At 37.8% G+C, this 26,546-nt stretch overlaps 1 protein-coding gene across 1 annotated transcript in view; it reads right to left on the reverse strand.

Annotated features, from left to right (window-relative positions):
• RYR2 (ryanodine receptor 2) overlaps positions 1 to 26,546 on the reverse strand; it is a 595,071-nt gene that overhangs the window by 220,380 nt on the left and 348,145 nt on the right. Inside the window, exons 41-48 of the mRNA XM_043477303.1 lie at positions 24,918 to 25,191; positions 20,062 to 20,176; positions 17,792 to 17,924; positions 17,488 to 17,591; positions 14,348 to 14,483; positions 13,626 to 13,812; positions 11,815 to 11,920; positions 8,605 to 8,725 (exon numbers count right to left, since the gene is read on the reverse strand). Of these exons, the coding sequence (XP_043333238.1) occupies positions 8,605 to 8,725; positions 11,815 to 11,920; positions 13,626 to 13,812; positions 14,348 to 14,483; positions 17,488 to 17,591; positions 17,792 to 17,924; positions 20,062 to 20,176; positions 24,918 to 25,191 (1,176 nt within the window). The remainder of the gene's footprint in view (positions 1 to 8,604; positions 8,726 to 11,814; positions 11,921 to 13,625; positions 13,813 to 14,347; positions 14,484 to 17,487; positions 17,592 to 17,791; positions 17,925 to 20,061; positions 20,177 to 24,917; positions 25,192 to 26,546) is intronic.

The following is a 26,546-nucleotide window of genomic DNA, read 5'->3' on the forward strand; positions in this document are numbered from 1 at the left end:
GGACAAAACCATAATTCAAAAATTTAACACATCTCAGTGTTTGGAGCAGCACTATTTATAATAGCCAGGGCATGGAAGCAACCTGTGTCCACTGACAGATGAAAGGATAAAGAAGATGTAGTACATATGAACAATGGAATATTAGCCATAAAAAGAATGAAATAATGCATTGGAGCAACATGGATGGACCTGGAGATTACCATACTAAGTAAAGTAAGTCAAAGACAAATGTCACTTACATGCGGAATCTAAAAAATGATACAAACTAACTTATTTACAGAACAGAAACCAACTTACAGGACTTAGTAAACAAACTTAGCATTACCAAAGGGGAAAGGTGGGGAAAGGGAGAGATAAATTATGAGGTTGGGATCAATATATACACAGTATATATTGGCTTCCCTGATGGTTCAGTGATAAAGAATCTGCCTGCTGTGCAGGAGATGTGAGTTAGATCATTGGGTAGGGAAGATCCCTTGGAGAAGGAAACGGTAACCCGTTCCAGTATTCTTGCCTGGAGAATCTCTTGGATAGAGGCGCCTAGCAGGCTACAGTCCATAGGGGTCACAAAGAATCAGGCATGACTTAGTCACTAAACAAAAACAACTCTTATATATAAAATAGATAATCAATAAGAACCTACTATAAAGCACAGGGAACTCTACTCAATGCTCTGTAATAACCTAAATGGAGAAAGAACCCTAAAAGAATATATAAATATATGTGTGTATATAACTGAATCAATTTTCTGTACCCTTGAAACTAACAACATAGTAAAGCAACTATACTCTATATAAGATAAAAATTTAAAAAACCTCAGACTCAGGGAAACAATGTATGAAAAAGGCTTTAGCTTTATATACTAAATACAAAACAGAAACTATCACTGATAACTGGTGATGCTTAAAGAACCAACTGATTTCCCATTGAAACATAAGAATATTGATGGTTTGAGTTTTAGGGTTGATTTAAGGTGTAACACAGCAAAACAAAGACATAAAAGTTTCTATGTTCTCCATTTGTTGTCATTTGGTCGCTAAGTCATGCCAAACTCTTTATGACCCCATAGACTGTAGCCCTCCAAGCTCCTCTGTCCATGGGATTTCCCAGGCAAGAATACCAGAGTGGGTTGCCATCTCCTTCTCCAAAGGATCTCCCTGGACCAGGAATTGAATCTACGTCTCCTGCACTGGCAAGCTGATTCCTTACCACTGACCCACCAGGGAAGCGCAACATTCTCAACAGAGGTTAAATAAAAAACGCAATAATTTAACAATGACCAGTAGATGGCATTTTAAAAACTAACTTTCACTGCGATTATGACAGCCCACACATAAAATTCTTTAATTCCAAGTTAAGCAATATACTTCATTGTCGTTATTCAGTCGCTCAGTCGTGTCTGACTCTGTTACTCCAATGGACTCCAGCATCCCAGGCTTCCCTGTCCTTCACTATCTCCGGGAGTTGGCTCAAACTCATGTCCATCAAATCAATTACACAAACCCACCATCTCATCCTCTGTCATCCCCTTCTCCTCCTGCCTTCAGTCTTTCCCAGCATCAGAGTCCTTTCCAATGAGTCGGCTCTTTGCATCAGGTGGCCAAAGTATTGGAGCTTCAGCATCAGTCCTTCCAACGAATATTCAGGATTGATTTCCTTTAGGACTGACTGGTATGATATTCTTGTGGCCCAAGGGACTCTCAAGAGTCTTCTCCAACACCACAGTTCAAAAGCATCACTTCTTTGGTGCTCAGCCTTCTTTAATGGCCCAACTTCTACATCCATACATGACTACTGGAAAAACCACAGCTTTGACTCTACAGACCTCTATCGGCAGAGGCAAAGTGATGTCTCTGCATTTCAATATGCTGTCTAGGGTGGTCACAGCTTTTCTTCCAAGAGGTGTCTTTTATTTTCATGGCTGCAGTCACCATCCTCAGTGATTTTGGAGCCAAAGAGAATAACATCTGTCACTGTTTCCATTTTTTTTGTCCATCTATTTGCCATGAAGTGATGGGATTGGATGCCATGATCTTAATTTTTTTAATGTTGAGTTTTAAGCCAACTTTTTCACTTTCATCAAAAGGCTTTTTAGTTCCTCTTCACTTTCTGCCATAAGGATGGTGTCATCTGCATATCTGAGGTTATTGATACTTCTCCCGGAAATCTTGATTCCAGCTTATGATTCATCTGGCCCGGCATTTTACATGATGTACTCTGCATATAAGTTAAATAAGCAGGGTGACAAAATACAGCCTTGACATACTCCTTTACCAATTTGGAACCAGTCTGTTGTTCCATGTCCGGTTCTAACTGTTGCTTCTTGACCTGCATATAGGATTCACAAGAGGCAGGTAAGGTTGTCTGGTATTTCCATCTCTTTAAGTGTTTTCCACAATTTGTTGTGATCCACACAGTCAAAGGCTTTAGCGTAGTCAATGAAGCAGAAGTAGATGCTTTTCTGGAATGACCTTGCTTTTTTTATGATCCAACATATGTTGGCAATTTGATCTCTGGTTCCTCTACCTTTTCTAAATCCTGTTTGAACATATGAAAGTCCTCAATTCATATACTGTTGAAGCCTCGCTTGAAGGATTTTGACCATAATCGTGCTAGCATGTGAAATGAATGCAACTGTGTGGTAGCTTGAACATTTTTATAGCTCATATTTATGACCAAAAAAAATCATAACTTTATTATAACACAACTAGGTGGAACAAGAAAGAAACTAACTAGAAAAATCTAAAAAGTTAGTAAAGAAAGAAGAAACTGGCACATTGCAGTTCATGGGGTCGTAGAGTCGGACACAAGTTAGTGACTGAAAAACAACAATAACAAAAGATAGATGGCTGGATGAAAAGGAGGTCTATTGCAACTTTTGGAGCAATTCTGAAAGAGATGTCTGAACACTCATATAATCCTTGTTCTTAGTTCCACGTTATTACTAATTTTAAAGGTAAAATCTAGCATTTATTTATTTCCTAGTCTGTGTGTCACTCTTATCCTAAGAGTATCAATTTTGTGGCTCAAAATGTAGGGGAAAGACAAAATATTTTAAATAGGTAAATGAACATGAGTTAGAAGTGAAGTAAAAGAGGTAAATGAGAACAGTCTCTTTACACACAAGAAAAAGAAACTGCCTAAAGTGGGGAATGAGCAATGCAGTGTAGGGCCACCCAAAACAGGCAGGTCATGGTGGAGAGTTCTGACAAAATGTGGTCCACTGGAGAAGCGAATGGCAAACCACTTCAGTATTCTTTTCTTGAGAATCCCATGAACAGCATGAAAAGGCAAAAAGATAGGACACTGAAAGATGAACTCACCAGGTCAATAGGCGCCCAAAATGCTACTGGAGATCAGTGGAGAAATAAATCCAGAAGGAGTGAAGAGATGGCGTCAAAGCAAAAACAACACCCAGTGTGGATGTGACTGGTGATGGAAGTAAAGTCCATTGCTGTAAATAGCACTATTGCATAGGAACCTAGAATGTTAGGTCCATGAATCAAGGCAAATTGGAAGTGATCAAACAGGAGATGGCAAAAGTGAACATCAACATTTTAGGAATCAGTGAACTAAAATGGAATGGAATGGGTGAATTTAACTCAGATGACCATTATATCTACCACTGTGGGCAAGGATCCCTTAGAAAAAATGGAGCAGCCATCATAGTCAACAAAAGAGTCCAAAATGCAGTACTTGGATGCAATCTCAAAAACGACAGAATGATCTCTGTTCGTTTCCAAGGCAAACCATTCAGTATCACAGTAATCCAAGTCTATGCCCTGACCAATAATGCTGAAGAAGCTGAAATTGAATGGTTCTATGAAGACCTACAAGACCTTTTAAAACTAACACCCCAAAAAGATGTCCTTTTCATTATAGGGGACTAGAATGCAAAAGTCAAGAAATACCTGGAGTAACATGCAAATTTAGCCTTGGAGTACAGAATGAAGCAGGGCAAAGGTTAATAGCGTTTCGCCAAGAGAATGCACTGGTCATAGCAAACACCCTCTTCCAACAATGCAAGAGAAGACTCTACACATGGACATCACCAGATGGTCAATAATGATATCAGATTGATTATATTCTTTGCAGCCAAAGATAGAGAAGCTCTATACAGTCAGCAAAAACAAGACCAGGAGCTGACTGTGGCTCAGATCATGAACTCCTTATTGCCAAATTCAGACTTAAATTGAAGAAAAGGGAAAACCACTAGAACATTCAGGTACGACCTAAATCAAATCCCTTACAATTATAAAGTGGAAGTGACAAATACATTCAAGGGATTAGATCTGATAGAGAGTGCCTAAAGAACTATGGACGGTGGTTTGTGAGACTGTAGAGAAGGCAGGGATCAAGACCATCTCCAAGAAGAAGTAATGCAAAAAGGCAAAATGTTTGAGGAGGACTTACAAATAGCTGTGAAAAGAAGAGAAGCAAAAGGCAAAGGAGAAAAGGAAAGATATGCCCATTGGAATGCAGAGTTCCAAAGATGAGCAAGGAGCTATAAGAAAGTTTTCCTCAGTGATCAGTGCAAAGAAATAGAGGAAAAACAATAGAATGGAAAAGACTAGAGATCTCTTCAAGAAAACTAGAGATACCAAGGGAACATTTCATGCAAAGATGGGCACAATAAAGGACAGAAATAGTATGGACCTAAGAGAAGCAGAAGATTAAGAAGTGGAAAGAATACACAGAAGAACTATACAAAAAAGATCTTCATGACCCGGATAACCATGATGGTGTGATCACTCACCTGGACTCAGACATCCTAGAATGTGAAGTCAAGTGGACCTTAGGAAGCATCACTACAAACAAAGCTAGTGGAGGTGATGGAATTCCAGTTGAGCTACTTCAAATCGTAAAAGATGATGCTGTGAAATTGCTGCACTCAATATGCCAGCAAGTTTGGAAAACTCAGCAGTGGCCGCAGGACTGGAAAAGGTCAGTTTTCATTCCAATCCCAAAGAAAGGCAATGCCAAAGAATGCTCAAACTATCGCACAATTGCACTCTTCTCACATGCAAGTAAAGTAATGCTCAAAATTCTCCAAGCCAGGCTTCAACAGTATGTGAAATGTGAACTTCCAAACGTTCAAACTGGATTTAGAAAAGGCAGAGGAATCAGAGATCAAACTGCCAACATCCGTTGGATCAAAAAAGCAAGAGAGTTCCAGAAAAACATCTACTTCTGCTTTATTGACTATGCCAACAGTCAACTGGTTGTGTGGATCACAATTGTGTGGATCACACAATTGGTCGTGTGGATCACAAGCAACCCCAGAGAATCCTTCAAGATGTGGAAATACCAGATCACCTGACCTGCCTCCTGAGGAATTGTATGCAGGTCAGGAAGCAACAGTTAGAACTGAACATGGAACCACAGACTGGTTCCAAATCGAAAGGAGTATGTCAAGGCTGCATATTGTCACCCTGCTTATTTAACTTATATGCAGAGTACATCATGAGAAATGCTGGGCTGGATGAAGCATAAGCTGGAATCAATTGCCAGGAGAAATATCAATAACCTCAGATATGCAGATGACATCACCCTTATGGCAGAAAGTGAAGAAGAACTAAAGAGCCTCTTCATGAAAGTGAAAAAGGAGAATGAAAAAGTTGGTCAGTCAACATTTAGAAAGCTAAGATCATGGCATCTGGTCCCACCACTCCATGGCAAATAGAAAGGGAAACAATGGAAACAGTGAGAGACTTTATTTTAGGGGGCTCTAAAATCACTGCAGATGGTGACTGCAGCCATGAAATTAAAAGAAGCTTACTCCTTGGGAGAAAAGTTATGACCAACCTGGATAGCATATTAAAAAGCAGAGACATCACTTTGCCAAAAAAGGTCTGTCAAGTCAAAGCTTTGGTTTTTCCAGTAGTCATGTATGGATGTGAGAGCTGGACTATAAAGAAAGCTGAGCGCTGAAGAATTGATGCGTTTGAACTGTGGTGTTGGAGAAGACTCTTGAGAGTCCCTTGGACTGCAAGGAGATCCAACCAGTCCATCCTAAAGGAAATCAGTCCTAACTATTCATTGGAAGGACCGATGCTGAAGCTGAAATTCCAATACTTTGGCCACCTGATGCAAAGAACTGACTCATTTGAAAAGACCCTGATGCTGGGAAAGATTGAAGGCAGGAGGAGAAGGGGACGACAGAGGATGAGATGGTTGGATGGCAGCACCAAATCAATGGACATGAGTTTTAGAAACTCCAGGATTTGGTGATGGACAGGGAAGACTGGCATGCTGCAGTCCATGGGGGCTCAAAGAGTTGGACACAGCTGAGTGACTGAACTGCAAGTGGGAAGACAAAAAGCTAGGGGACAAGTTTTAAGGTCCAGCTTTCCTTAAAATTAGAATGAGTATTCAGTTATCACAACTTTTCTGCCACCTGGAGATATGAGTGTGTTGGGTTAACACACATGAAACTTCACTTCCTAACAATCATAGAGCTGGCATGTAGGATAAGCATCTTCTGTCACACAGCAATCCCCTCATTCTAGATTTGAGTTATTAACAGTTAATCTTCTCTGGGAATAATTCATGAAAGAAAAGGGCCATCATATGTACTTCCTATCTAATCAAATTTTCAGTCTAAATTCATCAGTTCTGTTCAGTGCAGTCACTCACTCATGTACGACTCTTTGCGACCCCATGGACTGCAGCACACCAGGCCTCCCTGTCCATCACCAACTCCCAGAATTTACTCAAACTCATGTCCAGTGAATCGGTGATGCCGTCCAACCATCTCATCCTCTGTTGTGCCCTTCTCCTCCCGCCTTCAATCTTTCCCAGCATCAGGGTCTTTTGCAATGAGTCAGTTCCTCCCAACAGGTGGCCAAAGTAATGGAGTTTCAGCTTCAACATCAGTCCTTCCAACGAATATTCAGGACTGATTTCCTTTAGGATGGATTGGTTGGCTACAAAAACGATATATAAATGGGACTTCTCTGGTGGTCTAGTAGTTAAGAATCTGCCTTGCAACACAGTGGATGCGGGTTCAATCCCTGGTCCAGGATCTAGGATCCCACATGCAGTGGAGCAACTAAGCCTGCACGTGATAACTATTGAGCCCACATGCCACAATTAAGAGTCCATGCACCGCAACGAAAGATCCCACATGATGCAACAACGATCATGTACGCTGCAACTAAGATCTGACCCAGTCAAATAAATAAACATTTTTTTAAATGACATATGCAACAATATCCAATAAAGTCTTTAAAACTGAACAAAACTCCAACTGGAATAAGGGAAAATAAAGTATAATTTGGATCTAACATATCATTTAGGTGCCTTCAGTAACTGCTTATATCTTCTTATGTTAGGCAGAGTGAATTATAATACCAACAGGGAATTAGGCCTTGAGCCCAAGCCATGTGCCATTTCTGCTATAGTCTGGGGCATGACAGAGGCTCAGTGTGAGAGAAGGCTGGGACCTTATTACCAACCCCTTCACTTCATCCCTCCTGAGTGGCCCCCTCCCATCTTCTCCCTAGACCCGGAAGGGGCACGAGGAGCCATAGCTTCTGGGTATTTATATGCAGAGTCTGTTGATTTTATTTTGTATGCTTTTGAATTAATACTGTAAACTAATCATAAGCAGTTTCTAAACCAAAAATTACATGTTGTAAAAGAATAACAAATGTTGGGTCAAACTAGGGAAAAAGAAATCTTTTTAAAATATGTTCTCCTTAGTCTTAAAAAGCCTACTTCTTTGAACACACGGGGGATTTTTAAATCCCTAAGTCAAAAGCTATGACCATTGGTTTAGGGGGAAAAAAAGCATTATAAAAAAGTGACCACGAATGGGACTGCCCTGGTAGTCCAGTGGTTAAGACTTCACCCTCCGATGCAGAGGGTGCAGGTTCAGTCCCTGGTCAGAGAGCTAAGATCCTGTATGCCTCATGGCCAAAACCCCAAAACATAAACAACAGAAGCAATATTGTAACAAGTTTAATAAATACTTTAAAAATGGTCCATACCAAAAAAAAAATCTTTAAAAAATCAGAAAGAAAATGTCCATGAAAACAATCAAAAAGAGTGAATTAAAGTATTGCTGTCAAGAAAGACAGTGAAGAATGGAGGACCAAAGAACTCCAGGAGAGATATTAGACAGAGAGTTGAGGTGTCTATTTCTTCTTCTCGGGAAACTGCAATGTCACATGAAAAAGAATAAAATCCCATTGGAAACATAGCTGTTTAAAAACAAGGACTACAGAAAATATTTTATAAAATAATGTACTTCGTGGTTAACTTTTTAAAAGAAACATGTAACTGTACTATGCTGCAAGGAGAGAAACTGTGAGCACTATGACATTACTGAAAACAACACATCATCCAATGTCCTGTGCTCAGTTCCTCGGTCACGTCTGACTCTTTGTGACCCCATGGACTGTAGCCCGCCAGGCTCCTCTGTCCATGGGGATTCTCCAGGCAAGAATATGGGAGTGGGTTGCCATGCCCTCCTCCAGGGATCTTCCCAACCCAGGGATCAGACCCAGGTATCCTGCACTATAGACGGATTCTTTGCCATCTGAGCCACCATCACATCATCCAATGTCCTACTGAATTACAAAGAATGGAAGATAGCCTTACCTTTGGCTATTGTGGGCATCTGAAAAGCGATGCTGATCACTCCCACCAAATCTCCCAATGGAATCAGAGATCTCAAAATAGACCTGATTCTGATGGCTTCCCCCTTGGCAGCATGAATCAACTACAGAAAAAAAAAAAAAGAATCAACTACAGGCAGAAAAACAAAGGAATGAAGAATATTGTGTGAAATCAATGTTCTAATTCTATCTGGAAAAGTGAAAGAATGGGAATCTAAGTCTGAAATAATTTTCTGTTAATTACACACAAAATTAGATATCTTCTTTAACAGAACCACTCTATGATCCAGCAATTTCACTCCTGTATACATATCCAAAGAAAAAAACACTAATTTGAAAAGATATTTGTATCCAAATATTTACAGAAGCATTATTTATAATTGCCTAGATACAGAAGCAACCTAAGTGTCCATCCACAGATGAATGGATAAAGCTGTGGTGTATACACACACACATTTTATATATATATAAAATAAATCATATGTATATGATATATTATTGTACTATTATTATATATTATATATACCCTGGATACTCTAGAGTATATTATCCTTAGTGAAATGAGTCAGACAGAGAAATACAAATACTGTATGTTATCATTGTATGTGGAATCTAAAAAAACACAAATGAGCAAATGTAACAAAAACATAAACAGACCACAGTTACAGAGAAAAAACCAGTGGATACCAATGGGCAGAGAGAAGGGTGGAGGGGCAAGATAGCATTAGGGAATTAAGAGATAAAATTGTTATATATAAAATAAATAAGATACAAGGATATATTGTATAGCACAGAGAATATAGCCAGTATTTTCTAATAACTTTAGAGTGTAACCTGTAACAATCTTGAATTACTATGTTGCACATGTGAAACTAATATAATATTGTGAAGTAATTATACTTTAATTTTAAAAATTTAATGAAAAATAAACAATGAAGTTGAACCTCTCTTGGAAATTGCCACTTCAGGCTTACAGATAGATATTTACTTGCCCACATCAGTTTCATTGACTTTAGCACACACGAGTCATATATTGCCGTCTAGGCCAACAGGTACCTCCATTAGAACAATAGCTTTTATCCTCTTTGGGGTATTAAAGTACTGGATCAGCCAAAAAAAGTTCACTTGGATTTTTCCATACCATCTTACAGAAAAACCCAAATGAACTCTTTGGCCAACCCAATATTTTAAGCCTGATAAGTCTGTGAATGCTTACCCCCCAGAATTACACATGCATATCTATCCATAAAAAGAGCAACCATACAAAGGGAAAAATTATTATCTCTACACTCTGAACACATACTAATATTTATGACTTCTTTAGTCTCTTCCTTGTTTTGTGATGAAAATGTAACTGTATTTGTACCTATAGTCTACACTGATTTCTCCCAGGAATGGGTTAATAATGAGGGAAAATGATGAACATGGATGCTAGCAGGTCTGTTAGACCTGGCGTCCCCAATCTTCTACTGGTCTGTTAGAAACTGAGCTACATGGCAGGTGAGAGGAGGGGCAAGCCAGTGAAGTTTCATCTGTATTTACACTTGCTCCTCATTACTCACTTCAGGTGTCACTGTCTCCCATGACCCCAGGATGGGACTGTCTAGCTGCAGGAGAACAAGTTCAAAGCTCCCACTGATTCTGCATTATGGTAAGTTGTATAATTATTTCATTATATATCACAATGTAATAATAATAGAAATAAAGTGTACAATAAATGCAATGAACCTGAATCATTCCCAAACCATCCCTCTCTTCCCAATCCATGGGGAAACTGTCTTCCACGAAACCCGTCCCTGGTGTCAAAAAGGTTGGGGACCACTGTGTCAGATCTTCACTGGCTAATAAAATACCTACGAAGAATGTAGATCTGTCATGGTTACAGGTCTCAGCCAGTCTCTGAAACAGACTGGACGCTTCCAGAACCAGGGAGTCATTTGTTCCTTCACTGTAGGGTGTGAAACACATGCACAATTTCTAACACCTAGGAGATCCTTCAATTAATGGTTGCTGAAGATGAATAGATTTCAGAAATGCCAAGATTAGTCCCTTATTAAGTCATTTAGTTTTTTTTTTTCCCTTTAATATAGCAGAACAAGAATCTTCTATTTACTAGCGTTATTTCTCTTGTGATTCCTTTGATCAACTACTTTAATAGGGAAAGAACACATATTGTCAGCATAAAGCTTTTGTCTGAAATCACTCCCAACACACAATTTTTAACAATCAAGTCCCATTTACTATAATGAAAACCTCACTGGCAGCAAGTTCGTACAAAAAAAATCAGACTCCAGGTTTTCTAACATTCTAATATTTCTTCACATTGTGATTCCTCTCTATTCACAACAAAAGATTACATCCAGAAAGCAAGAAAGTTTTAACTTATGGGTGTGAGAGAAAAAAGACAGAAACAAAGTCCCCCTGAAACCGAAGATTTGAAGGGTAGGGAGAAAGGTGATTTAACAGGCATTCTGGCTTCATGCTCAGGGCAGTCAGAAGTATATTTGCCTTCCTCCATAGCACTGGTCCATCTGCTACAAACTCTGGTTGTTTCCCACCCATCAACAGATCATGAAGCTAATTTCATGGACTCTGGCTAGCATTTTCAAAATTAATACAATGGAGAAAAACAGAAAAAAAGTATAAAATATCAGAATGTATCACAGAGAATCAGTCCACAAACTTCAATTACATTTTGGTCAGAAAGTTTATGAAAACACTAATCAACAGCTCTTTCCTTTCCCCTAAACTGCTCCTATTCCCACTTCCCCTTAAAAAAGTGGTCAGCTCATAGCAGCTCCATAGCTTCAAAAGGACTAAGTACTATATAGCAAAGAAATAATTCTTGAGAGGAGCAGTGCTTTATGCATACACTAAAATAGGAAAGGACATTATATAGAAAAAAATATGTTCTTTCCCTCTTAGAGTGTGGGAAGTCTTATATGAGTTTTAGAGATATATTAGAAACTGACTATTCTATTAATGAATCATACTGAAATCTCACTACTAATTTTTATAACCAAGGTATTTCCAACTAAACAAACACTTGTTCAGCAATTATGCTGCAGCTATTATTTTTAATGGAGCATGAAGATTACTGGTTTTGGATGTTTTGTGCTCTTTGTCAGTGATGGGTCTCTTAACAGAGAGAGATAACGCCAGGATTGTTGCTCCTTGACTCCAAGACACTTACATGCATCTCGGGAGCACAGCGTCCTAACAGGTCAATCAAAGCTGCATAGAAGGTCATGATGGCATTTCCCATGTGGATGGTGTCATCCTCTTCCTCGTCTGTATCACTTTCATGGATTTTTCAAAAGAAACAAAGGGAAGCAAACAGGATAGTAAAGTAACATTTCAGATTTATTACATACTTCTCAAAGGAAAGGGACCAGTATGGTAATTAGTTCTGCCTCCTCTGACACTTTTCACATATATGTTTAATATACAGCTTGTCATTTCTAAAAGAAAAAAATGGGTTAAAGATATTACTTGAGATTTTATCACCAAGAACACATGTGTGGGAACTTTAATATTAAACATCCTTTGAAAGGAAAAAGTGGGCTTGTTAATTTGATGGCATCAGCTTATTTCTACTGGCAAAGAGGATATTAACAAAGAAAATAATTGATGGATGAAATTGGTAAATTTGATTTTCTATATAACACACAATTAGAGAAAGGGTGATAAAGATCTGTCCTACAAGACTCCCAGAATAGTGATTTTCCCAGAGTACTTCATAAACGTGATTTCATTTACTTATCTTTGTTTACTCTGCCCAACCACCCACTCCCAGGTAATATGACATGAAAAACATAAATATTTCATTATCTCATTGATGACAGAGAAATCTGGATGGCCCTGGAAGATCATCTCATTCTTCCCTTTGGAGGCCTGGCAGACAGCTGCCTCATCTGGCCTTAATGGTCTGCAGAGAGACAGGAGGACTTGTTGACAATACTGTTCCTGGCCTGCAAGGCTGTCTTCAAAGCTCTCAAGTGCACATCCACTCATGTGATCCTTGACCAGCAAGCTCTTGATGTACATTCTACTACTTAGAAAAACTAAGGGATCCCTAGTTGGTCAAAGACTAACTGATAAATACATAACATGCTTTTGGAGTGCTCCCATCCTGGAACCCTTGTCTTAGAGTGAATGGAACACTTATCCCAGATCTTTAAGTGGGAGAACCAGGATTTGCAGGACAACTTCTCTTCTTGGAAATTTTCCTCCACTAAGCCTTATGTTATATCTCTACCAACAGTGCTAGCAGCGTGGTTACATGTCCCCCAAGCAGGACACTCAGCTCCACAGATTAAAAGAACAGGAAGCTGGAACTTCCCTGGTGGTCCAGTCATGAAGACTCCACACTTCAACGGCAGAGGGGGACAGGTTCCATCTCTAGCTGGGGAACTAAGATCCCAAATGTCATGTGATATGGCAAAAAAAAAAGAGGGGGGCAATATGCCTGGGTGAACTTATTGCTGGAACTGAGTTAACAACATATACTATGGAGAAACATAAGTTAGTCACTGCCTCCCATTATTATCACCAAGACCTAAACAAAGCACTTTATTCCTCAAAATGACAACATCCCCTTTTCTTTACTTTGCCAATACGCCAGTTTAATTAAGTCTCCACCCTCTTGCTAAAGGCCTCTTTCTCACTTACAATTATCATGAAAACTCATTCCAGCTATCCTCCCAGTAAACTCTAACTTCAAAGGCTCATCTGTCATCTTTTAATAACTCACTATGCCATAGAGCCTTAAGAAAATTCACAGAATACATCTCCTTCTACAATCTCAATTTCTTTTTACTAAATCCACACAATATTCCTGATGTCTCTTTGCTCATCCCTTCTCCCAAAACACATTTGATTTTCAGGGGCAGAAATCCTGAGTACTGGAGTATTATACTACAATTAAGATAACAAAAATTTATTTTGTAAAACTAAAAGTCAAGTAGTATCACTGAATTTTAAGAGTGTGTATATTTGACCTACGGTGTTTTGCTGGATCCGGTAGTTGGTGAGGGACCATCTCGAGAGGGATCCTCGGCTATTTTTATGGCTTCTTCCATGGCTGCGAGCAGGCCATTCCCACCTTCCCCCCTCAAGGCAGGACCGAAACACTCAGGCCTCCGAATGAGCAATCTCACCACAACATTTGCATTCTCCTCCACGCTCTCCCCTAGGATCAAACGGGAAACAGGAGGAAATAAGCATTGACCACGTGGAAGTTCAGAGGAAACATTATACTAACTCATTTACATTTGAAGAAAGTTAACTAAAATCAAATAAGGCAGTAGCAGAGCCAAAGTCGAATCCAAATGACTAGGGTTCCGTACACAGGACACAGGAAAGCCCTTTTCTTTCACTTCACATTTTCAAAGTAAATAAAAGCACGATAGAGACAGAAACCATTTATTTTTGTTCATTTGTTACACAGAGTGAAGATCCTAGCTATTATTAGAGTCTAATGATAAAAAGAACAAGAATCTAAGTGCCTAAAATTTTTAATAATGAAAGCCTAGCATGTATCAAAATAAATATTTTAAAATAAATGATTACTGTGAAAAAACATAATGATTACAAAACAGTCAATTTCTTTACTACTATTTACTTCCTTCATGAAAATGCTGGGATGCCTCATTATTTTGCACCTTCTTTTTTTTTTTTTAGTTTTAAAATAATGTTTTTAAAAGACCCTACGAGATTCATCCTACCATTACAGAAGACAGCAAATCTGAGAAAGTCAAGATATCTCTCTCCTTCAACTGGATTCCACCCAATGTCTGGATAACCCTTTGACACTAGCATCTGGCAACTCTGCAGTCCACAACCAGCCAAGTATCGAACTACCTACAACAGAGAAGAAGATAAGCATAAGCATCACCCGTGGGGTGAGAATTCATTTAGATGCTTGCACTAGACATGGTATATCATATCATCAAAGAATGGTTTCAAAATCACTTGCAAAAAAAAAATCACTTGCAGAAACACATTCATTTTAATCTCATGACCATCTACAGGAACTCCCTGTAATAAAACCAAAGAAATCAAGAAATACTGACAAGTCATAACAAGGTGCTATCACAGTAAAAATGTTTACAAAGCAACTTCATGAAAGAAAAATATCCCTAAATTTCATATCATCTGAGACTTTTACCCACAAGAGTTGTAATATTGATAAACTTCAAAAATGCCTGATGATCTCTGGCCCAATGTAAAACCTGAATCCATCTGAGATACTGAAAGATCCACCTGAGACATAATGATGTTTTAAAGAGTTAATTACTCCCAAACTAAGTATCAGTTTAATGGGGGGATGGGTGTGTGTGAGAGGACATCCTAGAGAGGTAGAGAAAGCTAAGCTTAGAGAAGCTTAGAGTCAAGTATCTTTAGGTTCAAATCTGACCTGCATCAGGACTCAGTGTATCATGAGCCATGTACCATGCTTAGTGTCCTGAGCCACGGGTTTACTATCTGTAAAGTCTGGGATAACACTACCTATCTTTCTGTATTGTTAAATTTAACACATTAAGACTTCTGCTTATCTTGGTCTTTTAAAATATTCCATCTTATGTGAATATTGGTCCTCTACAAGATTTCATCACGAACCAGTTTTTAAAAGAAATCCCTAAAGCAGATGGTAAGAGAAGCAACTTAACAAAAACAAAACAAAACAAAACAAAACTACATCCAGCTCAGTCACAAGTGAAGTCAGTCTTAAAAATAAACACATAATACAGCTAAAAATATTTTATATCATCCTTACTGAGGTATAATTTATGTACAATAAACTCATCTATTTAAAGTGTAAATTCAGTGAACTTTAAGAGATTTATCCACCTGTAGGAACATCCACAATCAAGATGCAGAGTGTTTCCACTGCTTCTCAGATCCCATGATTTGTGCAGACCATCCCGCCCCATAAGCCTATGTCTTGATCACCTGTTCTCTGCCACTACAAACTAGTTTGCATGTTCTAGGACGCTGATGCATGCAGTCACACACTGTGGGTCTTTCTGAGTCTGGCTTCTTTCATTCAGAATAAGGACTTTGAGATTCATTCATGTTAGAGTACATGTCGGCAATCCATTCCTTTTTAGAGCCTAATCATGGCATTTTGCTACTTAAGGAAATACCCCAGTTATTTTATTTTATTTTTTGACCAGCTGATGGACATTTGAGTTGTCTCCAGTTTTGGGCTCAGGTGAGTAAACCATTATCAATATTCATGTACACATCTTTGTAGAGATACACATTCATATTTCTATTGAGTAAGTACCAGAAAGGGTAGGCACATATTTATGATAAGTGAATATTTAACTTATTAAAAATAATGCCAAACTGCTTTCCAACTGACTAACCATTTTTCATCCCAACAGCAATAGATGAGTGTTCCAGTTGCTCCAAAGCCTACTCAGCATTCAGCATTGTCTGTTAAAAAAAAAATACTAGCCATTTTATCAGTGTGTAGATAAAAATATTTTGGATTATATATGGGAAAAAATGTTCCAGAGGTTATTCAGAGATGCAAAGCTGCATGATGCTTGACTAGCACATCAGAAGGATTTGAGGAAGAATCCACTTTTTAATGCCTTCAACAGCTATGCACTGACTGGAAAAAAGCCAAGAGTGACAGAGAAAAAAAAAAAAGCCCTGTGCTCACTGGCCTTACATTATACAAAAAAGTAGATTTTGAAAAATACATAAATATATAGATTTAAATATAAGTTTAAACCATAAATATTTAAACTATAGCACAGATACAGAAGAGTAGAAAGGTGACTTTGGAGCAATGACTGGAAGGATGTCTGGAAAAGAGCCATGAGGACATCTGGCAAAAGAATACCACAGACGGAGAGAACAGCAAGCACCAAGGCCGGAGGGCAGGTGCAGACCTGGCAAGTGCCAGTCACAGCAAGGGGACCAGGGTGGCTGGAGCAACAAGAAATGGAGAGTGGCAAGAAATGAAATAAGACAATACGGATAGTCAGATAGGGTAGGAACAATTCAAATGCTTTTTACTGTTGCTCAAAGTGAGAAAGAAAGTCTAGAAGGTTCTGGGCAGAAGATTAACATGAAACTTTCAAGAGACTCACTCTGGCTGCAGGTGAGGCTCAGGTAGACTATTTAGAATGTAACGGCAATTAAAATATGGGGGAAACTTATCCATATTTTGGTAAACATACATATGGCTTACTATGATTAGAGTGCACAGCCTTTAGTATACTAGTAATACCTTGCACTGTAATATGCAAACTTGTGTGATATAAATTATATACATGAGATGTTAAAACAACCTTTTAAGGAAGTAAAAATGCATAATTAAAGTAAAAGTGACAGCAGATTATTGTGAAAGGACATAAACATCCAAGAATATAAACTTGATTCTCTTTCCAAAGAAAAACGCATGTGATTGGATAAAATATCTTAAATTTCTTATTCTTTATAATTTAAAATAATATTACATACAGTAGTATGTACTACATATAATAACATACAGTGTATTAGTCACTCAATCGTGTCTGACTCTTTGCAACCCCATGGACTCTAGCCCACCAGGTTCCTCTGTCCATGGAATTTTCCAGGCAAGAATACGGAGTGGGGAGCTAGTCCCTTCTCTAGGGAATCTTCCCAACCCAGGGATCGAACCCATGTCTCCTGCAGCACAGGCAGATTCTTTACTGTCTGAGCCACCAGGGAAGTCTATTACATATAAGAAGTGTAACATATTTAGAATACATAGTATATTATAGTTATAACAACATGATTATAACTATTTATAGTTAAATATCTTGAGAAACAACTATAAACAACTGTAACTCACACAAGCACATCGGGCAGAGATTGTACCTACCTTTTCCAGATCTGGCTCCCGCAAAGCTAAAGCTAGTTCATTATTATCCATCACTGAGGCTGCTGCCACATCCAATGGTGTTGACCCTCTCATAGCTGGTGAGGCTGTTAAAGCAAAGATGGAACAAAACCTGAACTGTGCTGTAACTCTGAATCCCATATAAAAACATACTTTCACATAGAATTTCATTTCTAAATACATTGCACATTGTACCAATCCAAAATAATTTAAAGTTTAGTTTTAAAATCCAGTTTGTATATCCCTTTTATCTTGAAGATTCAATGAAAGTCATACATTTACTTACCAAGACCAACACTGCTGTTTTCCAGTAAATAACTGAGATGATCAAACATAGCTTTCTGATTCTGCCTACTTATACGACAGAAGTAACAGAGAAAACGGCAACAGTTGGCCACCATCTTTGGAAAAGTGATTTCCTACATAAAGAGCATTTAGTTAGCTGGGAAAGCAAAGAAACTTTGTTAATAGTGAGTTCTGAAGTTGAGGTCTCAATCAGATTGCCCATCCATGTGTGCCCATGTCTACCAAGCCTCGGATACTAAAGACCTTTGAATGCCCAGATGAGGGCTCATCTAGTCCTAGAGCCACTAAAAATCAAGCCTGACACTAATAGGAAACCTCACTATTGTCAATGGTTTGATATGGAAAATATCTACAGCCCTATACTTAAAGATAGCATGAGCCTACTTTAGGATTCAGGCAGGCTCAACTGTGATTCTTGACGCCCACTATTAGCTGTGCTTCCTTGGAAAATTAAACGATCTCACTGATTCTATTCTGCAAAACTGGAATAAGATGGATAATAATATTTAGGCAAAGGAAGGACAGTTCAATGAGGCATTTTGTGAAAAATACCCAGTTTAATATTTGGAACCACATAATAGGATGTTGAAGCTGAAACACCAATACTTTGGCCACCTCATGCGAAGAGTTGACTCATTGGAAAAGACCCTACCTAATGCTGGGAAGGATTAGGGGCAGGAGGAGAAGGGGACGACAGAGGATGAGATGGCTGGATGGCATCACTGACTCGATGGACATGGGTTTGGGTAGACTCTGCGAGTTGGTGATGGACATGGAGGCCTGGGGTGCTGCGATTCATGGGGTTGCAAAGAGTCAGACACGACTGAATGACTGAACTGACTGAATAGGATGTTCTTATCATCAGTGTTGTTGTTGTATTATTATTAAGATTCCAGGAATTCAGATCTTCCCTGACTGGTACATGACTTGTCTCCTGTGATGAACACCCTTCCTGGAAGGTCTGCCTGCTAGGCCCAGCAAACATATCTCCCTTGACATCTAGATCTTATTCTAGTATACCACAGATAATCCCCAAAAACTCCAAGTTCTTATTAAACAGAGTATTTTATAAATATCTTTATAAGTTTGTCTAACCAAGAGTCTGAATGTGAGAAATATGGACTCATTTCCAAATTCGGAAAAATACATTTTAAAATTTCAAAAAGAAAAGCATTGTTCAAATCAGATGTCATGAAACGGCACTGCTTTACGTGGAATTATATATTATTCTATTCATTTGGTCCTAAAACTTTTTATTTTACATTTTAACCATTTAAAATGTCACCTTAGAGTCTTACAACAAGTACTATACAGTATCATCTTCAACATACTATAAAGCATATTCTGCATCAGGAATTCAGTGGAACTAACTCTTGTCTGAATCAAGGGAATGGTTGGGTCTAGAGAGCATGTTTTTGTTACGAACTTTGAATGTGATGGAAATGTATTTAATTGTATAAAAATTAGCATATTATTAACTGTTATAGTTTCTAAATATCTTCTAAATGAGAATAATAGAGAAAATAGCAAGTTACATGGCGTTAGACAAATTATCAGGCTTCCCTGGTGACTCAGATGGTGAAGAATCTGCCTGCAATGCAGGAGACCCAGGTTTGATCCCTGGTCTGATCCCTGAGTCAGGAGATCCCCTGGAAAAGGGAATGGCAACCACTCCAGTATTCTTACCTGGAGAATTCTATGGACAGAGAAGCATGGTGGGCTATAGTCCATGGGATCACAAAGAGTCGGATACAATTGAGTGACTAATACGTTCACTTCTTCAAGCAAATTATCAATATCAAAAAAAAAAAAAAACCTTCAGTCAGACCTCTTTATCTGCAGGTTACACATCTGCAGATTCAACCAAAAAGCAAAAACTACAGAATGCTCTAAAAAGCAAAACCTGAGTTTGCTATATGCCAGTAACTATTTAGATAGAATTTATATTAGGTATTATAAGTGATCTAGACATGATTCAGAGTATATGCGAGAATGTGCATAGGTTTTACACAAATACTATGCATTTAACCTAAGGGACCAGAGCATCTGTGGATTTTGGTATCTGCAGTAAGGTCCTGGAACCAATCACCTGTGGATCCTGTGGGGGTGACTACAGAAGTATAGCCACCTCTCAACCTGTAAGGGACTGTTTAAAAAATAGTTCTAAGAGGATTTACAAAATTCACAAGAATACACAATGAATGTACTCTAGAAGGTTATAGTAAATGGCATCCCAAGAGTTTCCTTTACCTTGGACTCTCCACCTCCAAGGACATTGACCATGACCTCCATCACTGTCTCATGCATCCCAAGTGCCCTCATGAGATTAGGATGCTGGTAAAACACTTTATTGTTCATGATATCCCTAGAAAGGACAACACAAGTTTAAGTGAAGCAAAGAGTTATAGCAAAATTTAAATAAAAATTTATCTGAGATCATAAGTATTTTGGAAATAATTACTAGCATGTATGGACATGTAAGAGAAATCATCACCAAGTCTTAAAAGAAAATAAAGATAATTGGGCTTTCCTCAAAAATACAGAAAGTTTTCCAAAGATATTATACAAATCATTTATTCTTTTTAGTTGCAAGAAATGTACTAAATAAGTAAATATTAATTTATATGACACAGAGTTTGGGACACTTATCATTCCTAATTCCATGGATATCCAAATTCAACCTTATTTTGTACAGAAATATGAAGCAGTGTTATTCTTACATTCTTATGAAAGTTCCTATATAAATAATTGCTGTATAAGTATCTCTCCTTTTCACATGCACTGTTTTTAGAACTATATTCATGATTTGTATGTTTAAGAACAGTAGTGCTATTTCCTGCTACATTTATGTTATTATTCTGGTGAAATTCTTTCAAAGGCGATGTATTCTCCAAGAGACACCAAACTAAACTGAAGCCCAGGTACAAGTAATCCTACTTATTAAAAGAGACAATTAATTTAAAGAAATGGCAGGAAATGATACCTAAAATGTTTCATTATTATTGTATTACATATTATTATAATACGTATATAAAGGCATTTTAATGTTTAACAATCATTGCAAAAGAGAGCTTGGTTAATTTTTATTTTTACATATATCAAATCACACAAGAGTCTTTTCCATAAAACATTTTCTGTCAGAATCAGAGCAAGAAAATAACATACAACTGATAGGAAATTTGAAGCTTTCCTTTTGAATCTGATTACCTTAACTGAGTTAGTCATCTATTCATTTAGTCATATTCTGGCTATATCAAGAAAGTGAAATAATACGATTATTTTCTTTTAGTTTTAGTTCTTCACTTGTAATTTATTAATCACTTTGTTTAGGTTGTGCTTATGAAGACAGCTTTTAGGTAGCACCACTCAGATAAATGACGTGGGGGCCCAGGGCTAATCGTGTGTCTGTCTGCTCAGCTGCTCAGTCGTGTCTGGCTTTGCAGCCCCACAGACTGTAGCCAGCCAGGCTCCTCTGTACATGGAATTTTCCAGCCAAGAATACTGGAATCAGTTGCCATTTCCTACTCCAGATCTTCCTGACCCAGGGACTGAACCAGCAACTCTTGTGTCTACTGCATTGGTAGGCAGATTCTTCACCACTGCGTCACCTGGATAATATAGGTCTGATCTATTTCATGCAAGGACAAATAAGGTAAAGGCATCCTTTCCTTCACAAATGATAGCTTGCCAAGAGAACCTCAACCCTCAAACCACAGATGTAATCATGAGATTTGTCCTCCTGTTAATTCAAATCCTTTTACATGACATAAGTTTGGAAGGTATCTAATTGAAAAATCTCATTTGCTCAAGGTAAATTAAATGGATCTTTAATTCTACCACCAGCAGGCAGGTTGTCACTCATTAAATGTGTCACTTTGGGATCTTTCTAATCCCACAAAAAAGTAGCATTTTATCTTGTTTCATAATCATTTTGAGTTTTATCCCTATTGAGTGATGTATATGTTAATAGTACCTCTTACTGTTACATGGTCATTTAGGAAGAAAGTGCTCTCCATTTCCTGGAAGGCTTCCTTTCTCATTTAATTAAGATCACTTCTCACCAGAGGCTCCCTCAGGTTAGATATAAGCACTAATATTCCAAAAAAAGGCTCATGCACAGACAGTCATAAATAAAGAACATAAAATTAGCTTATGTTGTTTCAGTCTCTTTGTTTTCCTTCTTTGTCCCAAAAGTACACTGATTTTTAGTATGCAATCATTTTAAGGATTTCTGGAATATAACCTCTCCAGTTTATGATTTCAAATATTTAATAGTCCCACAGGAAATATCTAGTATAATGTTATGAATTTAAAATGTACATAAATATCACATAATTTGTGTCTTTCCATACTTTTTTTTCTTTCCCCTCAGAATAAATTTTTTAGCCAGAGAAAACATCAGTTATTCTGTTTCCTTAGTTGTTTTTCAAAGAGCCAACTCCAAGGTTTTTTAATCCTATTCATTGATTACTTGTGGATGGTAAAGAATCTGCCTTCCATGCAGGAGATTCCTGGAGAAGGGAATATCTACCCACCCCAGTAGCCTTACCTGGGGGTTCCATGGACAGGGGAGCTTGGCAGGCTACAGTCCACATTGCCAACACGACTGAGTGACTAACACACACACACATTATTAGTGTTTTATTTTACCTATGTCACTAGATATCATTATCTCCTCTTTTATCTGTCATTCATAGAACCAAATTAGCTTTTCTGGTAGTAAGGGGCCTAAGTTTTTGTCTCCTGCATCACTTTTCAGCATTCCACATTCCAGATTTTTACATCTTTACATTTAGGTATTTCTTTCTTATGAATATCATGTAGCTTAATTTAAGTTTTTATTTTTCTCTGGTTATCTTAATTCTCTTATATTTCCTTTTTTAAAGATTATTTTGATGTGGAGCATTTTTAAGTCTTTATTGAATTTATTACAATATTACTTCTGTTTTATGTTTTAGATTTTGGCCATGAGGCATGTGGATCTTCGTTCCCCAACCAGGGATTGAATCCACACTCTCTGCACTAGAAGGTGAAGTCTTAATCACTGGACCACAGGGAAGTCCCTCTCTCATATTTTCTTATTCCCAAACCATGCAAGCTTGTTAATGATTGCTTACATATATGCATATATGTGCTAAGAGTTGGACATGACTGACCGACTTCACTTTCACTTTTCACTTTCATGCATTGGAGAAGGAAATGGCAACCCACTCCAGTGTTCTTGCCTGGAGAATCCCTGGGACGGGGGAGCCTGGTGGGCTGCCGTCTATGGGGTCGCACAGAGTCGGACACGACTGAAGCGACTTAGCAGCAGCAGCAGCAGCCAGTAACATACTCACTGAAACAGATTACCTCCCACTCTTCTGAATTCCATTTTCTTTTCCATTATATACATACAACCTTTAGGAGGCCTTTCAATCAGGGACTATAAGTAAACATTCTGAAATTTCTTTATTCTGCCCTCACTCTTGAATAGAGAATATAAACTCAAATATTCAAATTCACATGAAGCACAAGCTTATGATGATAAAATTTTAGTTGAATAACACATTCTAAATAAAGGGTTATTATTTTGTGGTCTCTTAGAACTTTGTGACCTTTTATTGAATTATGATCACTAGTTTTGCAGTTGAGAATTCTAAACGTTGTTTCTTTTCAAGTGTCTGGGCTTTTCTATTTGCTTTCAAAATATTCTATTTATCACTGACGTTATGGAGTTTCACTACAATCTACCCAGCTGTGGATGTGGAACTATTTTACTCTAGGAATAGGTAAATTCATGTTTGTCATCAATTCTGAAAAACTCAAGCCAATAGCTCTTCCAAGTTTTCCTTCTATAGTTCATCTATTCTGTCTTTTCCATAAATCCTACTTGGCATATTAAGGATCTTCTTATATTATTCCCCAGGTTTCTTAATTTCTCCATCAGTGCTGCATTACTGATCTCCTCAGCTCTATGATTCTATTCATTAATTCTCTTCAGTTTTATTTATCTACACTTTTGATACTTTTAAAATCACTGCTCTTAATGCCAATTATTATATTTTTTACTTCTAGAACTTTTCTGTGGATATTTTTCAATTTTTCATGGACTTTTTGTGTGTCTCATTTTGAGGATTTCATCTGCTTCTTAGCATTTTTAAACATTTTAGATATAGTAACTTTGTATTCTCTTTCTGGCTTTCTATGATTTGAAGTTCTTCAGGGAGGTGTTCTAACTCCACTCTTCACTGTATCTGCAGACCTGCCTATGGTGGAATATTTTCTTAGGTGCTCTGCACTTTCTGACTGGATGCTAATCTTTGGTAGCATGGAGGCTTTTACTGTTCACAGTGAACTGAGTTGAGAAAGCATAGCTTCAGGCCAAATTATGTTAACTTCTCAGCTAGTGGATCCTCAGACTATGCATGAGGCATAAATGTTAACCCTGTCTAAGGCAAGCAGATGTCAATTGCTACATATAGGATGGATAAACAACAAGGTCCAATTGCATAGCACAGGGAACTATAATATCTTGTGATAAACCATAAAGGAAAAGAACATGAAAAAGAAAACAAAAACATATATATATAGACATGAATCACTTTGTTGTATACCGGAAACTGAGACAATTTTGTAAATCAACTATAATTCAATAAAGAAAATGTTAACCCTGAAATTTACATAAAGTACAACCTATGATGTTGAATTTTCGGAATAGTTGTTTTATCCCATTATTTTCTCAGGAGACATGGAGAAACTTCTTTATTATCTCCTGCTGGTAATATTTGTACCCCTATGGATTTTAATGTGTTTTTATTAATCTGTATTTTGATACATGATTGGATATCACTCAGAAACTAATAAAAAAACAAATCTAAGATATTTGTTATGTACCACCGCCACCTTGGCATCTAGTTGTAAAATTAGTCATGCTTGGTTTATTATTGAGCAATTTTCCTATTTAGCTTTAAAACATAATCTCTAGAAAACTGACAATCTAATGATCATAAAATCTATATGGAGTATTTATGCTAAAGTGCCCAGTGTATTACCACTGGGATAAACAATTGGAAAGAAGACATTCATAAGACAAAGGTTATAATGTCAACAGTTAAATAACTTACCCTAACCCACGAATCATAAGTTTCTCTTCTTCTTTGCCCATTCTCACACTTAGCAGGGAACGAATCTGACCAAGAGATGCCAGCAGATTGATGGTATCCTCCACAGAAACACCATTTATAGTATAGGTCTTTGGCAGAGCCCGTACCAGACCCCCAATGCCATCATACTGTCGATGGAGCAATACAAACATGGCCCTCACCAACTCAGGGTCTTCAATAACAGACTCTTGAGCCCATCGGACCATGGTCTCAGAAATCAACTGCTGAAGAGTGGCTGCAAAGTAATCATGGATACTTCTTAAAAAAGGAAAACAATAAGGCAGATTAGATGGGTATTTCAAATGCATATTTCAGATAATCTAAAAGTGAAAGTGAAGTCGCTCAGTCGTGTCTGACTCTTTGCAACCCCATGAACTGTAGCCTACCACGCTCCTCTTGTCCATGGGATTTTCCAGGCAAGTGTACTGGAGTGGGTTGCCATTTCCTTCTCCAAGGGATCTTCCCAACCCAGGGATCGAACTCGGCTCTCCCACATTGTAGGCAGACGCATTACCATCTGAGCCACCAGGATATAACCCAAACTGGCATCTATGTTTGTACAAGAATTGAAAAGGAATAATTTTTTGAAAAAATATAAATATTCTTTAAACAATCATCAGTGACAGTATGTCAATAAAGATGAGTTAACAAGCATGGAAGGGTAAAAATACACAAACTTTCTTTAAACACTATTCTTATAACTAAGGCATTTAAGCTATTTCAAAATTATAGCAGCTTTTCCAGAACTACTATTGGCAATCCATAGGGTAATCAATGGGTTGTCCTATTACTTTTATTTTCTTTGTTTCACTCATCTCCTCCCAAAAGACATGACATCATATATCCTTAAAAAGGTCAGTCATGGTCATTTAAGGAGCTTCTTTTTTAATCCAACTGTTTCCTCATTTAAGTACTTAGTAGTAGTGATCTCATGAAATTACATTTCTACTTCAATTTGTATCCCTAATTGTCACTTAAAATGTCTTCAAAGGATTTGACTGTGAAGCTGTATTAAGTTGAAAAGTTATCCTATACATAGATGATTACTTGCAGTGTGATCAGCAATAACACACTTAAAAGCAACAGGACTTTCAAACCTCTTAAAGTATATAGTAAAGTGATCAAAGCTTAGCAGGGCTGATGTGACTGACTCATCTTGCTGTTGTTCAGTCGCCAAGACATGTCTGACTCTTCGTAACCTCACAGACTGCAGCATTCCAGGTTTCTCTGTCCCTCACCATCCCCGGAGTTTGCCCAAGATCATGTCCAATGAATTGGTAATGCCATCCAGCCCATCCTCTATTGCCCTCTTCTCTTTCTGCCTTTAATCTTTCCCAGATCAGGGTCTTTTCCAAAGAGTCATCTGTTCACATCAGGTGGCCAGAGTACTGAAGCTTCAGATTCAGCATCAGACCTTCCAATGAATATTCAGGGTTGATTTCCTTCAAGATTGACTTGTTTGATCTCCTTACTGCCCAAGGGACTCTCAAGAGTCTTAATTCATACATAGGTACTAAATTCCTATCATCAATACACTGGCTGATTTCCAAAAGAAACTGCAAATATGTTTTAATCTATGCCTTATTAAAG

This window comes from Cervus canadensis, chromosome 8 (assembly GCF_019320065.1).
Source record: "Cervus canadensis isolate Bull #8, Minnesota chromosome 8, ASM1932006v1, whole genome shotgun sequence".
Taxonomy (NCBI): Eukaryota; Metazoa; Chordata; class Mammalia; order Artiodactyla; family Cervidae; genus Cervus; species Cervus canadensis.